Here is a 12,545-nt window from a genome sequence, read left to right on the forward strand (position 1 = left end):
AGATATTTGCACAGTGGCTGCAATCCACGTTTGCAAATGGAGGAAACAATAAGTGCAGGGTGTGGTCAAGAATGTTTTTGGTGTTACATCAATAAAGGAACCAATCTTAACACTAACTAACTTTTCGTAGCATCAATCAGAAGAGGACTAACATATTAGTTTAAGACAGAAGAATTGCCTCAGTAACTGATGGTAATGATAGTATGGACAAAAATTATTTCTCTTTACTGACTTTATGCCGTGATGAGTCACTGTGAATGACAATGCATATTGTCAAACTCCAAAGAAACTTGGGGGGCAGGCACTTCAGGTTAGGTGTGGTGGTCTGTGGCTTGTTGACATTTTGCAGTTATTGATAAAATATGACAGCTGTTGTAACAGGTTCAGCATCAACAACTGAAAGTAACACTCAGTATTCTACTCAGTGGTTCTGTAGCAGAAGACTGTAAAATAACCATACAAAGATTTATCCCATGACATAACAAATGTCTGAATTTTCAAGAATATGTTGCAAAGTAAGTTCACTTATTTAGTTGAAAACCTGCAGTTTCTTTCGAAAGTTTCAGCATGTAGTGTTTTAATTTAATATATATTATGAAGACCTTCACACAAAGTTTTAAAAGCTTACCTAACAACCAAAATACTTGTTCCATTATCTTGACAATTGTTTTCATGGGAAAATCAAAAGAGCATGTTCTTCAATGGGATTATTAAGGCATAAGGAGTACATTATACTAACAGATACAAATAAAATGACACGTTTACTGAAAATGGTAGGGATTTTATTCTACATCCTGTTTGCCTACCTTTCACAGACACACTGTGGTAGGGGAACATTGGTCTAGCAGATGGCTCGATTCAACAGAAGTTCTGTCAAAAATATCACCTAAAATGAAGTCCATCATACATAACTTTCTGTACAAATTATAGTTTATCACTTAAGAAATTAAAATTTCATATGGTAACTAGTAACATGATCCAAGAGTCTACAAAAATAAAACTATATTAAGAGACAGAGATTAATCTTCTTTGAAGCAAACCATCTGTTCTTGAACAATACTCATTAAAATGTTAATAACATCCGTACAACGGACACAGCACATAATTTTTTTGTACAAACAATAGCATTACAGACAGGTCCATTTTTATATATATATATGTATATATGTACACACACACATCAGGCATGGTGACTTAACAATGTGGGCAAAAGTCTGAGGTAACAAAACTTTCTCCATCAGTTACAGAAACAGAAGTGATGAAAAAAATCTTATTTTAACATTATGCAGATAAAGAAAAGGAAGTCACGTGGAAATATCTTTCCCTTAAAGTGATACAAAATTAAATTAAAATAGGTTACTAGTTGTTCTCTAATACAGGACCTTCACGTAAATGATCAAAAATCAACTACTGCAATGCTCCGAGTTACCACTTTAAAACAAGCAACATCTCTTTGTATATTCCATGATAACAATATCAATAACAATGGCTTAAATTTTATAACACTTGCCACATTGCAAAGAGAAAATATAAAATTTTTATTATCATCATAAAACATAAGAGCAGTTAACAGTAAAATATCAACTGACAATTTTCTCAGATACACTTTTCCATCAATATAACAAATAAAATTCTGTATAAAATTGTTCTTGAAATAATTACACATTCAACAATTTTCTTGCCACACCCTGTGGCAGTACCTGAAGTCTGGACACTGCAAGGGATGCCTATAAAAAGACTAGATCCTTGCCTGTAGTTTAAAAATGGTACACTATGCAACATATTTTGATGTTCAACATATCCTGAATTTCTTTTCCTGTGCATGAAAGGAGACATGATTACATACAACAGTTTGCCATACTAAAGTAGTGATATCATAATCTCTACTGTAGTACATACGAATTAATGGATAACACAGTGCCACAAATGATTTACAGGCCTCTGCTCATGTACAGGAATAAAACAGGAAAATTATTAAATCGATAACCATTATGGTTCAACAACAACTGGTCAAAAAACAAATAAGTTGTCTCATCATAAAACATCACAAGAATATGTCATTCTTGAGAATAAGATATGTTTTTGGAATAGCAGAAATAGAAGAGTGACATAACGGAGAAATAATAACAAATATTGGTTGGCAAAACTGTATCTCAAGCATGGTATGAAGGGCTAGGTAACTACTGCATGTATCTGTGGAGATACCAGAGACAAGTGTTACCAACACGAAACTTGCACTTCACATAAGTTCACAGTAACAATGTTTAATATTTATAATATATATTTATATATTTATATATATATATATATATAATCTTTTCATAACAACTAGTATTTTACACATGTTAACGAGCTTACACATAACACACTGACCACGGCAGCCTTGCTCTTTGCTTTTAAATTAATAACAAATTACTGCTACACAAATAATAAACTAAAGTAGTGTCACAGTTAGTCCACCACCTGAACTCATCTTGAGCAGAGAAATGTTAAATAAATGAAAACAGAACAGAGTTTTGGGAATCATTAGTTAAATCTAGCACTCTGCCAGCGAATGTGTGCTGCATACTGTGACAAAGGTGCTGCACTTATACAGAAACCCAAAAATTTAAGAAGTCTGGTGAAGTGGAATGTTGAAATCATTGTTATATCCAGCTTATGGCCTAAACTTGCAAGAATGCAATGAAAGAAAAACTGAGCACTGCTAAAAGACCGAGGTTTACTACAAAATCAAATTACTCTGCAGTATGACAAGAACCAAAGCCCTTACCGTGCTAGCAGTTTGGCTACTGGTCACAAAAGCTAAAACTACAGTACGGTTGACGATGCCCTCATATCCCTTCCAGAACAAAGCAGTGCGCTTTTTATCTGGAATGTCAGAATGCACAAAAATTATAAAACATGCCACAAATAAAAAATGGTAATGAGCAAGGATACTGTGGTCACAATCAGGATGAAGAAGCATCAGTTTTTATTGATAAAAATAAAGACATATCTCTAAAAATGCAATAACTCAACACACAGTGAAGTGCCTCACTCACAGCAAACACTGAAGCCACCTGCAGTCAGTCTCTCTGGGGTCTTGTCTCCAGCAGAGGGTTAGCATCTCAACTACAGCACATTACAAATCCTGAGTCAACTTAGCTTCTTAACACAGTGTCTGACATTTTCTTTAGTTTCTGACTTTGTACTTTTTAAAGGCAAATGTACTTTATTAAAAAAGTCAACAAGACTATTAAAATATGACCTACTAGATTTCACTGTGCTTATGACAATTGTACAATAATTATTTGTCAAAAATTTGTGTTTCTTTTTTAAATATAAAATTAGAGAATAAAGCCTTGCCTTCAGCTGATGCATATCCCTCAATCTTCCACCAAGGACTCTCATTACAATTGTTATGTTATTGCACTTTGAACTATAAATTCACCACACACAAAATATATCCGCTACGATTTGCTTAGATCTGTTACCAACATAACAGTTTTATTCAATAACAAACATAATGCCCATCTCAAGCTAGGCACACCATTCAGCAACACTGTGGCCATTATCACGCAGCCCAGTAACACGTGTTAATTGCAAAAAATGACTGGTGGTCGCAAATCATGAATGGTGCACCAAAATCGACAGCAGGAACTTGTTGTCCATCCACTTGGCATAAAGCCCCAATACATTTGTCCATTCTTGTAAAGCAATAATCTACTGGCCTTGCGAACTCATTTACTGTCTTGAATATATTCACAGAACACACGGCTTAATACAACAACATTAAAATGCTACTGCTGCCTGATTCATTTCCACAAGCCTTTCAACATGCACATTTACTTCACACTGATCACCATACAGTTTGTTCTGCACTTTATAATTTAAGCTTTTCTTGCAGAAAATGCAAGTCACTGATACCTAAATTGGAAAAGATTTCATATGGAAATGAAAATATACATGTTTTAAAACATATAGTATAATAATTTCACAGGTAACCGGCAGTGGGAAATTGCAGGCAGTTCGGCAGGATTTCATCAGAGCTGGCGGCTTCAGTGGGTGAATAATGTGGACACTCTGACCATTTAGGACTCCTGAAACAGAAGACCAACAAACATAAGACTGCATGTCATCATCATTGTGACAGCTCCGAGTCCTTGAATAGCTTCTGACACACAACAGAAAGTAGTAGTTTAACAGAAGATGGGTTGCATATGGCACAAGGATATTAATTACTGGAATTACACTTCTCTAATTATAAATAAATTTAATGAAAACTTAATTATTGCTTTTTGAAACTTGTAATTTTACTAAAAAGATTTACACCAAAACATTGGAGTCTATTTAGACACTGAATGCTGATATTACTGGATGAGTGTAGAAAAAATTGAGCTTCCCATGATCAGTACATATGGAATGTAGTATGGTCTGTTTTTATTGTGTGTTTATGTGTGGTATTCACTGATACAAAAGGGTGTATATAATGGCCTGTAGGTGGCTATTGTTGGAACTTCTTTGAAGTAGTTTTGTAATAACTTACCACTTATCAGTTCAGTGCCATATTATGATAACTGACAAAGAATAAAAAATTTGTAGCAAAATGGAATATAAGGCAGACAACTAGCTACATCCAGAAAAATAAACAGAAACATAAACCACTGAACCTCCTGAAGATGGTAGTGTGAACCCTTAAACATCTCCTATAAGAAATTAAATGTAACAGACACAGTATAATTGTTTTAATTTGTCTTTTTGTAAAACTGAAGGTCTTATTATGTGTTTTCATGTCTGAAACAAGTAGGACCACAAAAATGATAGATGTCTGATGAGGGTTAAGCTGATATGAAGCTAGGTATTTACCAATAACATTAATACAACAGTTAATCTCTTGGGAAGTGTGAAACCAAGATGCCAATATGCCAAAACTGCAAATAGGTGATACAACAAAACCATAGTTTATTGTACCTACTGAAGAAATCTTACACTGATACAGCAATGAGAAATGCTAAAGGAGTTCAGTACTGAAAGATACCCAATAGAAGAAATAGTAAAAGTGCTCATCCAAGATGTTGATAATATCCATGCACTACACATTTAAATAAATGAAAATAAATTGTATTTTCAGTGTAAAATATTACTCAAGGCTAATAGAAAATAAAGAAAAAATTATCAAAACTGGACATATTTGTCACAGGGAGCAATCACAGTCCTTATTTACACAGAACTGGTTTTATTCTGCCTGTCTATCATTGTTCTTATTTCAAAATTGACAATTTTGGGCAACATCATCCATCTTCAGAGCCACTAAACAATAAAACTAAAATACACATGTTTCTCTTCATGGGACTTACACAACTGTTATTCATCATCAATGATAAAATCCTCTACAGTTGTAAAATTATTTATTACAAATAAATTACAACATTATAAATCTAAAAGAATGTACTACAATTATAACGCAAAAGTTGTAACAACATACCACATATCAAAATGACATAACAACCTGTCTTAACATAACTATAGCTCACTGTCATATAAGTGTGGTTTTAATACACATAACAGTGAACTGATAGTTTCATTAAGACAGGTTACCCTATAACTATGAGATATGGTACATTATACAGATTTATACAGATTTTGTATTTTATGATTAATTTTTTTGCTCTGTAATACTGTATTGTACACTGCCATTGGGAGGTACCATGGAAATCCCAGTCCCAATTCCAAGTCTGGATAAAGGAAGAGGAATGGGCATGGGGCTAACAACCCTATCCTGGAAAACGAGCTCATTATGGAACCAAAGGACAAGTGAAGCCAGATGAATGTAACAGATAAACAACCTTGGCAATGGAAATAGCATATGACTTGGTATTTAGCAACACGGAATGTGAGAACACTGAACAAGACTGGAGGACTACGGAATCTGAACAAGGAAATGAAGAAATATAATGTGATGATGGCTGCAATACAAGAGGTGAAATGGAAAGGAAGTGGAATATTACCATCTGGGACACACACACTGTTCTACAGCTGTGGAGGCAGAGGATATGGAGGCTCAGGTTTTCTAGTTGATAATGCTCATGAGACTGCCATATCGAAATTTAAGCCTGTCAGTGAAAAAATCTGCATATATGAAGGAAAGTCGACTTCAGTATACCCTTCATACATACGTATGCTCCAACAGAAGATGCACAGCTGGTGGAAAAAGATATATTCTACGAGCAACTGGGACAGTAGATAGCAAGGGTGGCAAAGCATGATATTAAGGTGGTTATGGGGGTCTTTAATGCTCTAGTAGGAAGAGAAATTGCATGTAGGAAAGCAGCTGATAAGGATCGTCTGTATGAAGCTTCTAATGACAATGGTATCAGACTAATTATTTTGCCATGGGCAATAACATGATTATTATAGCCACCTGGATGCAAAGGATGGATATAAGGAAAGTTACACGATGCTCCCCAGATGGGATCACAAAAATACCGAATCGGAAAATGAAGGAGTAGTAGATGTTGCTATGGTAGATGAGGTGTAGCAGGAAGTAAACAGATAGAGTACCAGGAAACTGTCGAGGAACCTACTCTGCAAGAAGTTAAAGCTAGTATCAAGACTCTTAAAAACAACAGAGCTCTGGGAGAAAACAATACTACAGCAAAAATGATAAAATACGATGGAGAAAAACTAATAAGGTTTTGCATGAGATTATAGTGGAAATATGGTGGGAAATATGGTGGAGAGAAAATATGACAGAACAATGGAATACAGCTATACTCTGCCCTGTATGTAAGAAACATGACAAAGCTGATTGTGCAAATTATAGAGGACTGGCACTGCTCAGGATAGTATATAAAGTGTCAGGAAAAATCGATTGTGCAAATTATAGAGGAATGGCACTGCTCAGGATAGTATATAAAGTGTCAGGAAAAATCAAGGCAAGTTGACTCAGTATATATGTAGAAGACGCTATTTTGTCGAAAGTTGACATGTTAAGAAACGTGGCTGTTGTACTTAAGGTTTATAATTTATATAAAAAACAGCTACCAGCCACATGTATGGTTTAAAAAGATTTATTATCTTCAGACCATGACCGGTTTCGGATTTATCTTTACAAATCCATCTTCAGTAGCAGATTACAAGCGTTCTTAGTTGGACCTAGTTTTGTTTATGTTATTCATTTGCTGCACTGGGAAATAAGTAAATCTTTCGTAAAAATACCATTACCGATATGACAACAAAAATATTTCTTTTCTTTCCCAGTGCAGCAAATGAATAACATAAACAAAACTAGGTCCAACTAAGAACACTTGTAATCTGCCATCTGAAGATGGATTTGTAAAGATAAATCCGAAACCGGTCATGGTCTGAAGATAATAAACCTTTTTAAACCATACATGTGGCTGGTAGCTGTTTTTTATATAAATTATAAACCATATGTAGAAGAGTATCTATGAGACTACCAGTGTGGTTTCAGAACTAACTGATCCTCTACAGATCAGATTTTTACGAACAGACAGATCCTTGAAAAAGGTTATGAGTATAGCATCAATTTCCACCAGCTGTTCATTGATTTCAAACAAGCTTATGATATTTCCAAAAGCGATCAACTCTGGAAGGCAATGCAAGATGTAGGAGCACCCAACAAACTAATAAGACTGGTCCAAATGACTGAGAAGAATACTATGTAAAGTTAAGGTTGAGGGCACTTTATCAAAGGCATCTGAAGTTAACCAAGGTTTGCAACAGGGTCATGTGCTCTCCACTAGTCTTCTTAATGTCACCTTGGAAAGGGTAATGCAAAAGATACAAAGCGGCAACCCTGGCAGGACACTGTTTAATAGAGTGACACAAGCTCTTGCATATGCAGATGATATTGATTTGTTATCCAGGAGGAAACAGGACTTTGAAGAAAAGCTTGAAAAATTAAATAGATATGGAGTGGAGATGGGGCTGACAATCAGTAGAAGTATATGTCAACATCTAGGAAAAAGTATAGTGAATGAGAAAGAAGCATCACTTTGAAAGGGGAAAAAATTTGAACGCTGTGAGAACTTTAAATATCTTGGGTCACTGGTAACAGAGAATAATGATATGAGAGGAGAAATACATGCAAGGATTACAGCTGGTAACAGGAGCTACTTCGCACTGATTAAAGTATTTAAAGCAAGAAGACTTAGTAGGAATCTCAAGCTGATCATACAGTAGAGAGACCTGTGGTGATGTACAGTTCGGAGGCTTGGACAATGACGGAAAATGATGAGGAGTTGTTGCAGAGATGGGAAAGGAAGATACTTAGGAAAATCTTCAGGCCAGTGAATGACAGGGGGTTTTGGCAAATCAGAAATAATAAGGAGATCAGAGAGTTGTACAACAAATGAGATACTGTGACAGAAATAAAGAGTAATAGACTATGTTGGTTGGGACATGTAGAAAGAATAGTGGAGAGCAGCACAGTCAAGAAAGTTTCGAAGGAAAACCAGGTGATGCCAAATAAGCAGTATACCAAGGACCAGATGGCTAGACAATGTGGAGGAGGACTTGAGAAGAATGGAAGTTAGAAGATGGAGAGCTAAGGTAGCCAGCAGAGTGGGAGGAGATTGTCCAGGAGGCCAAGGCCCTACATGGGCTATAGTGCCAAGGATTAATTAAGTAAGTAATACTGTATTGCAAGCACAGTATTAGAACCCAACTGTAATTCATTTTTATCTGTTAACAGATGGGAAACATTTCCAAAACTGGTAATTTTGAAATGGAAACAATGATCAACAGACAGAAAATAAGCCTATTTTGTGTAAAGAAAAATTATTAAAAACAACAAAGAATATAAATTATTAGTAGTAATTGTATCATCATGTAAAAATATGAATAAGTTGACATTCTAACAGTTTGAATGTAAAATGAAACACAACAGAGCAAAAAAATTGAAGTTATCAAAGTAAATTAGCAATAAAGAAATGTTTCCTTAAAGCAGGAACAGTCTGATGTAACGAGAAATTTCAGTTTCTTGTCTATAGCACAAGTCTGACCTGCCAATAAAAACTCTTGCAACAGGACAGACGAGAAAAAGACCCCGTAATGAATGGAAGCTTTTTTAGGAATAAAAAAACTCAAAATGAAAAACAAGCTTTAGAGAACACAGTGGCAAAATGTTCATGATTAACTAATGGAAACAACTTTTGGGTACAAAAATGGTACATATGGACAACATCTAGTGAAGTATTCAATCATCATTGTACATGGAGACAAATGATTTTTTAAAATATAATATTTTACACATGATCAATATTTTTAATGATGCTACCATTGTTGTTTGCAGAAAAAAGTGAACCAACATGCAAAATCAATCAATACTGAAAAAGATCAATGTATCAGTACAAAATAAAATTGGGAGAGTGGGAAGATTGTTACTCAAAATTCTGTACAAGATACATGGTTAAAATAAGTAAATGTGTACTGACTAATTATGGTATCATTTACACTAATTGACAGGTATATGCAGGCAAGAGAACCAAAACTTTCATGTCTAAGAATACCTTTCTCCTCTCTGTTGTCAAGAATTCAGATCTACTGCATACATTTGTTCTTTTGCAACATAGTGATAGTTATATCACCACTCCCCCAAAACTCATAAATATTTTTCCAAAACTACTACAAACAAGATGGCAGTGAAACCGTCATCATAAAGCAGTACATTTCCTGTTTACTCACTGGGAGAGCATGAGGCATTTGTCGCACAGCTGCTGTCCGCTGAAGCGGTGACTGATGATGCTATTTACGCTTGGCGTGCAACATTTCCATCAACAGAGTCTGCGTTGGAGCACCACCACTTCTGTGTTTTTGGTACAGGTGATCTTCACCACGACTTGCCATCTGATGGATCTCGGGCATCACTAGCAATAGCTTGGAAAACTTATCCTGTAACAACATGACACATGTGAAATTACTTATTACCACAACTTTATATTATATATAAAAAACACTTTCCTTATAAATACAGCATATGTTAACAGTTCTACTGTTCAGAAGTGTTATAGTTTTTATGTCTCCTACTAACTTATTACAAAAACCAGTGTTAGAACAATTTCAGATGTGAATTAACTACTAATATAAATGTCACATTCACATAATTATAGGTTCTCTTCTGGATACAGAAAAGAATAAACATGAGATTGTGGGAGGGCATAGTAAATGAAAAGACCTGTCTTCACATTCTAACCCACTGTGATAAATCAGAATATTCTCTTCTTTCTCATCAGTACATCTCCTTAGTTAGCATCGTTATATGAGAATATCAAGTTTCTACTGGCTTGTGTTCTGGAGTCAACAATTGTTGGGGCCTGGTAAGTACTTCTTCTATTTCCATTTTGGCTATTCATAAATGTTTATAGTTCATTAATCTGTTTTCAGGTGCCTTGATTTCTGCATCTATTTCACATTATATGTCACAGAAGGTTATAACAATGGATATGTTTCAATTTTCCAATGAGACATTGTCTGTTGTCAGGCAACAGTGATGGTCATCACATTTAATTTGAATTGTAGGAAAAATGTGTATTCTGAGTGAATTGCTGCCTCATGAAAAATTTATTACTTGGTGACCACTAAACTCTTAAACAGATCTCAATTTGTTAACTTAACTACTGTTTCTACACTCACTATTTCACTTGCAAATCGAACTGTCTTCCTTAAATGTGAATCCTAACAAAACATTCGAGAATGAATTTTAAGTTTCTATTATCAAATGGAAACATCTGACTGCACATATTGCTGTTTGCTGACATGTGCATTTACATTCTAATGAATGATTTTGATATTAGCTAGGAGTATTCAAGCTTTTATTTATTTATTTATTTATTTATTTATTTAAATTATGATTTTAAAATATCATTTCTGTTTCAGTCTGACAATAATACAGCACTGAGTAATGCCTTCTGAGAAAAAAATTAGTATTTAGCTATTAATAATATATACTCCCTGAAAGTTTCACTCTTCATTTCACTGAAATGTAGTATTAACACTGTGTAAGTTGTCATAAATCAATTTGTACTGAAGAGAAGGTTTCCAATATTTGACAGGTATGAGCTTGCAGCTAAGCAGACTGCTACACCAGCTAGTCCATGAGGGAATAAATGAGAATGGCCCTTATGCTGAAGGAGTGCAAACAAGCTAGATGGCTCTCCAGCTGCATCCTGCTAAGCTCAGCAAAATATGTCAGCCAGTCTGTAGCTCCACACTGTACTCCACACTGACATTGAATAATGCACTCTTCAAAGATTTAAATTTGAAATCTGCAATGGAAATAACTACACAGACAGTAACATCATCTTCAGTGTGTAAACGATCAATGTTCTATGGATGTAATTTGATGTGGAGATATTTAATGTTAGATGTTACACTTAAGCACCTTATTGGTTTGTGCTTAAAGCCAAAGCTCTTGCCTTTTAAAACAGAGCATACTAGTCTTATTATTGACTGTATTGTTTATCTCCATCTTGTGCCTCAAAATCCTTCTTAAAGGTTCTGCTTCAAATAACCCTATTATTTAATTTAATATGCTTCACAGTGAAATGTTCCTTTTAATAAAATAATCCTCTTGCATTTTTTTACGGCTTCCTGTCCAACTTTAGGAATGATCTTTGTGAGTGTTACAAAGTGATAATCAGAGTTTTCTTCATCCACACCATAATAGCAGCTGCAGTAACTTAACAAAAAATCCATCATTTCCAATCCCAGAGAATACTTGCTACATTTTTGTGAATATTTTTGCTTGCTTAGAGATTGCGCATTGCTTTATCCTCACCTGTATCTGAGGGTAGCACGTGAGCGTGTAGTCCAGTAGTGCCTGCTGAACCTGATCGTGGCCTTCTTGGACGTGTTTCCTGTTAGCCAATCCTCGTACATCTGAATAGAAATAGCACAAATATTACAAACAAGTTAGAAATTCCAGAACTATGTTTGCATTAAGAATCTAAGGTGCACAAAGCACAGAATATGTAAGAAATTGCCACAAACTTTTTTTTATGCTGCAGTGCCAAAGAAATTTCATAATTTTTTTTTAAGTACATTATCACATACGACCACTCACAGTCCAAGATAATAATTATTTTTTCTAAACTTGTTCCTAACAGAGACAGTGCACTGTATTTGTCAACAAAGAAGCTAGTATAATTTTCTTACATGATATTAGACAACACATACAGTAAGAAGAACATCTCATTACACTTAACTTCCTATCTGAGGTTTCATTCAGTAAAACAATAAGATAAGGTCTCTAATACCAAGAATGAAGGCTTTCATGTCAGTTAGTGCAATAGTGCCCCTAAATATTCAATAATGCATAAAAATCTGTGGCTATTTTGCATTTTTTAATGTAAAGTACTACCTAGAGTATGAAAATCACTAGTGTTTGTAAAGATTTTCCATAAACTTTATTCCATAAACTTCACCAATCATACTCAATTGTCCAACATCGCTCCAGTATCACCAAACAGTGAAATGGCTGTATACACAGTCGCTGTAGAATCTCACAGCTAATAATTAATATTTGCCCCTTTGAGAAAACAAAT

At 34.8% G+C, this 12,545-nt stretch overlaps 1 protein-coding gene across 1 annotated transcript in view; it reads right to left on the reverse strand.

Moving 5' to 3' along the window:
* Window positions 1-760: 760 nt before the first annotated feature.
* LOC126187405 (nuclear hormone receptor FTZ-F1) overlaps window positions 761-12,545 on the reverse strand; it is a 219,090-nt gene continuing 207,305 nt past the window's right edge. The window contains exons 6-8 of the mRNA XM_049928474.1: window positions 11,780-11,880; window positions 9,688-9,894; window positions 761-4,079 (exon numbers count right to left, since the gene is read on the reverse strand). Of these exons, the coding sequence (XP_049784431.1) occupies window positions 9,748-9,894; window positions 11,780-11,880 (248 nt within the window). The 3' untranslated portion in view covers window positions 761-4,079; window positions 9,688-9,747. The remainder of the gene's footprint in view (window positions 4,080-9,687; window positions 9,895-11,779; window positions 11,881-12,545) is intronic.

The sequence above is a fragment of the Schistocerca cancellata genome, chromosome 1 (assembly GCF_023864275.1).
Source record: "Schistocerca cancellata isolate TAMUIC-IGC-003103 chromosome 1, iqSchCanc2.1, whole genome shotgun sequence".
Lineage (NCBI taxonomy): Eukaryota > Metazoa > Arthropoda > Insecta > Orthoptera > Acrididae > Schistocerca > Schistocerca cancellata.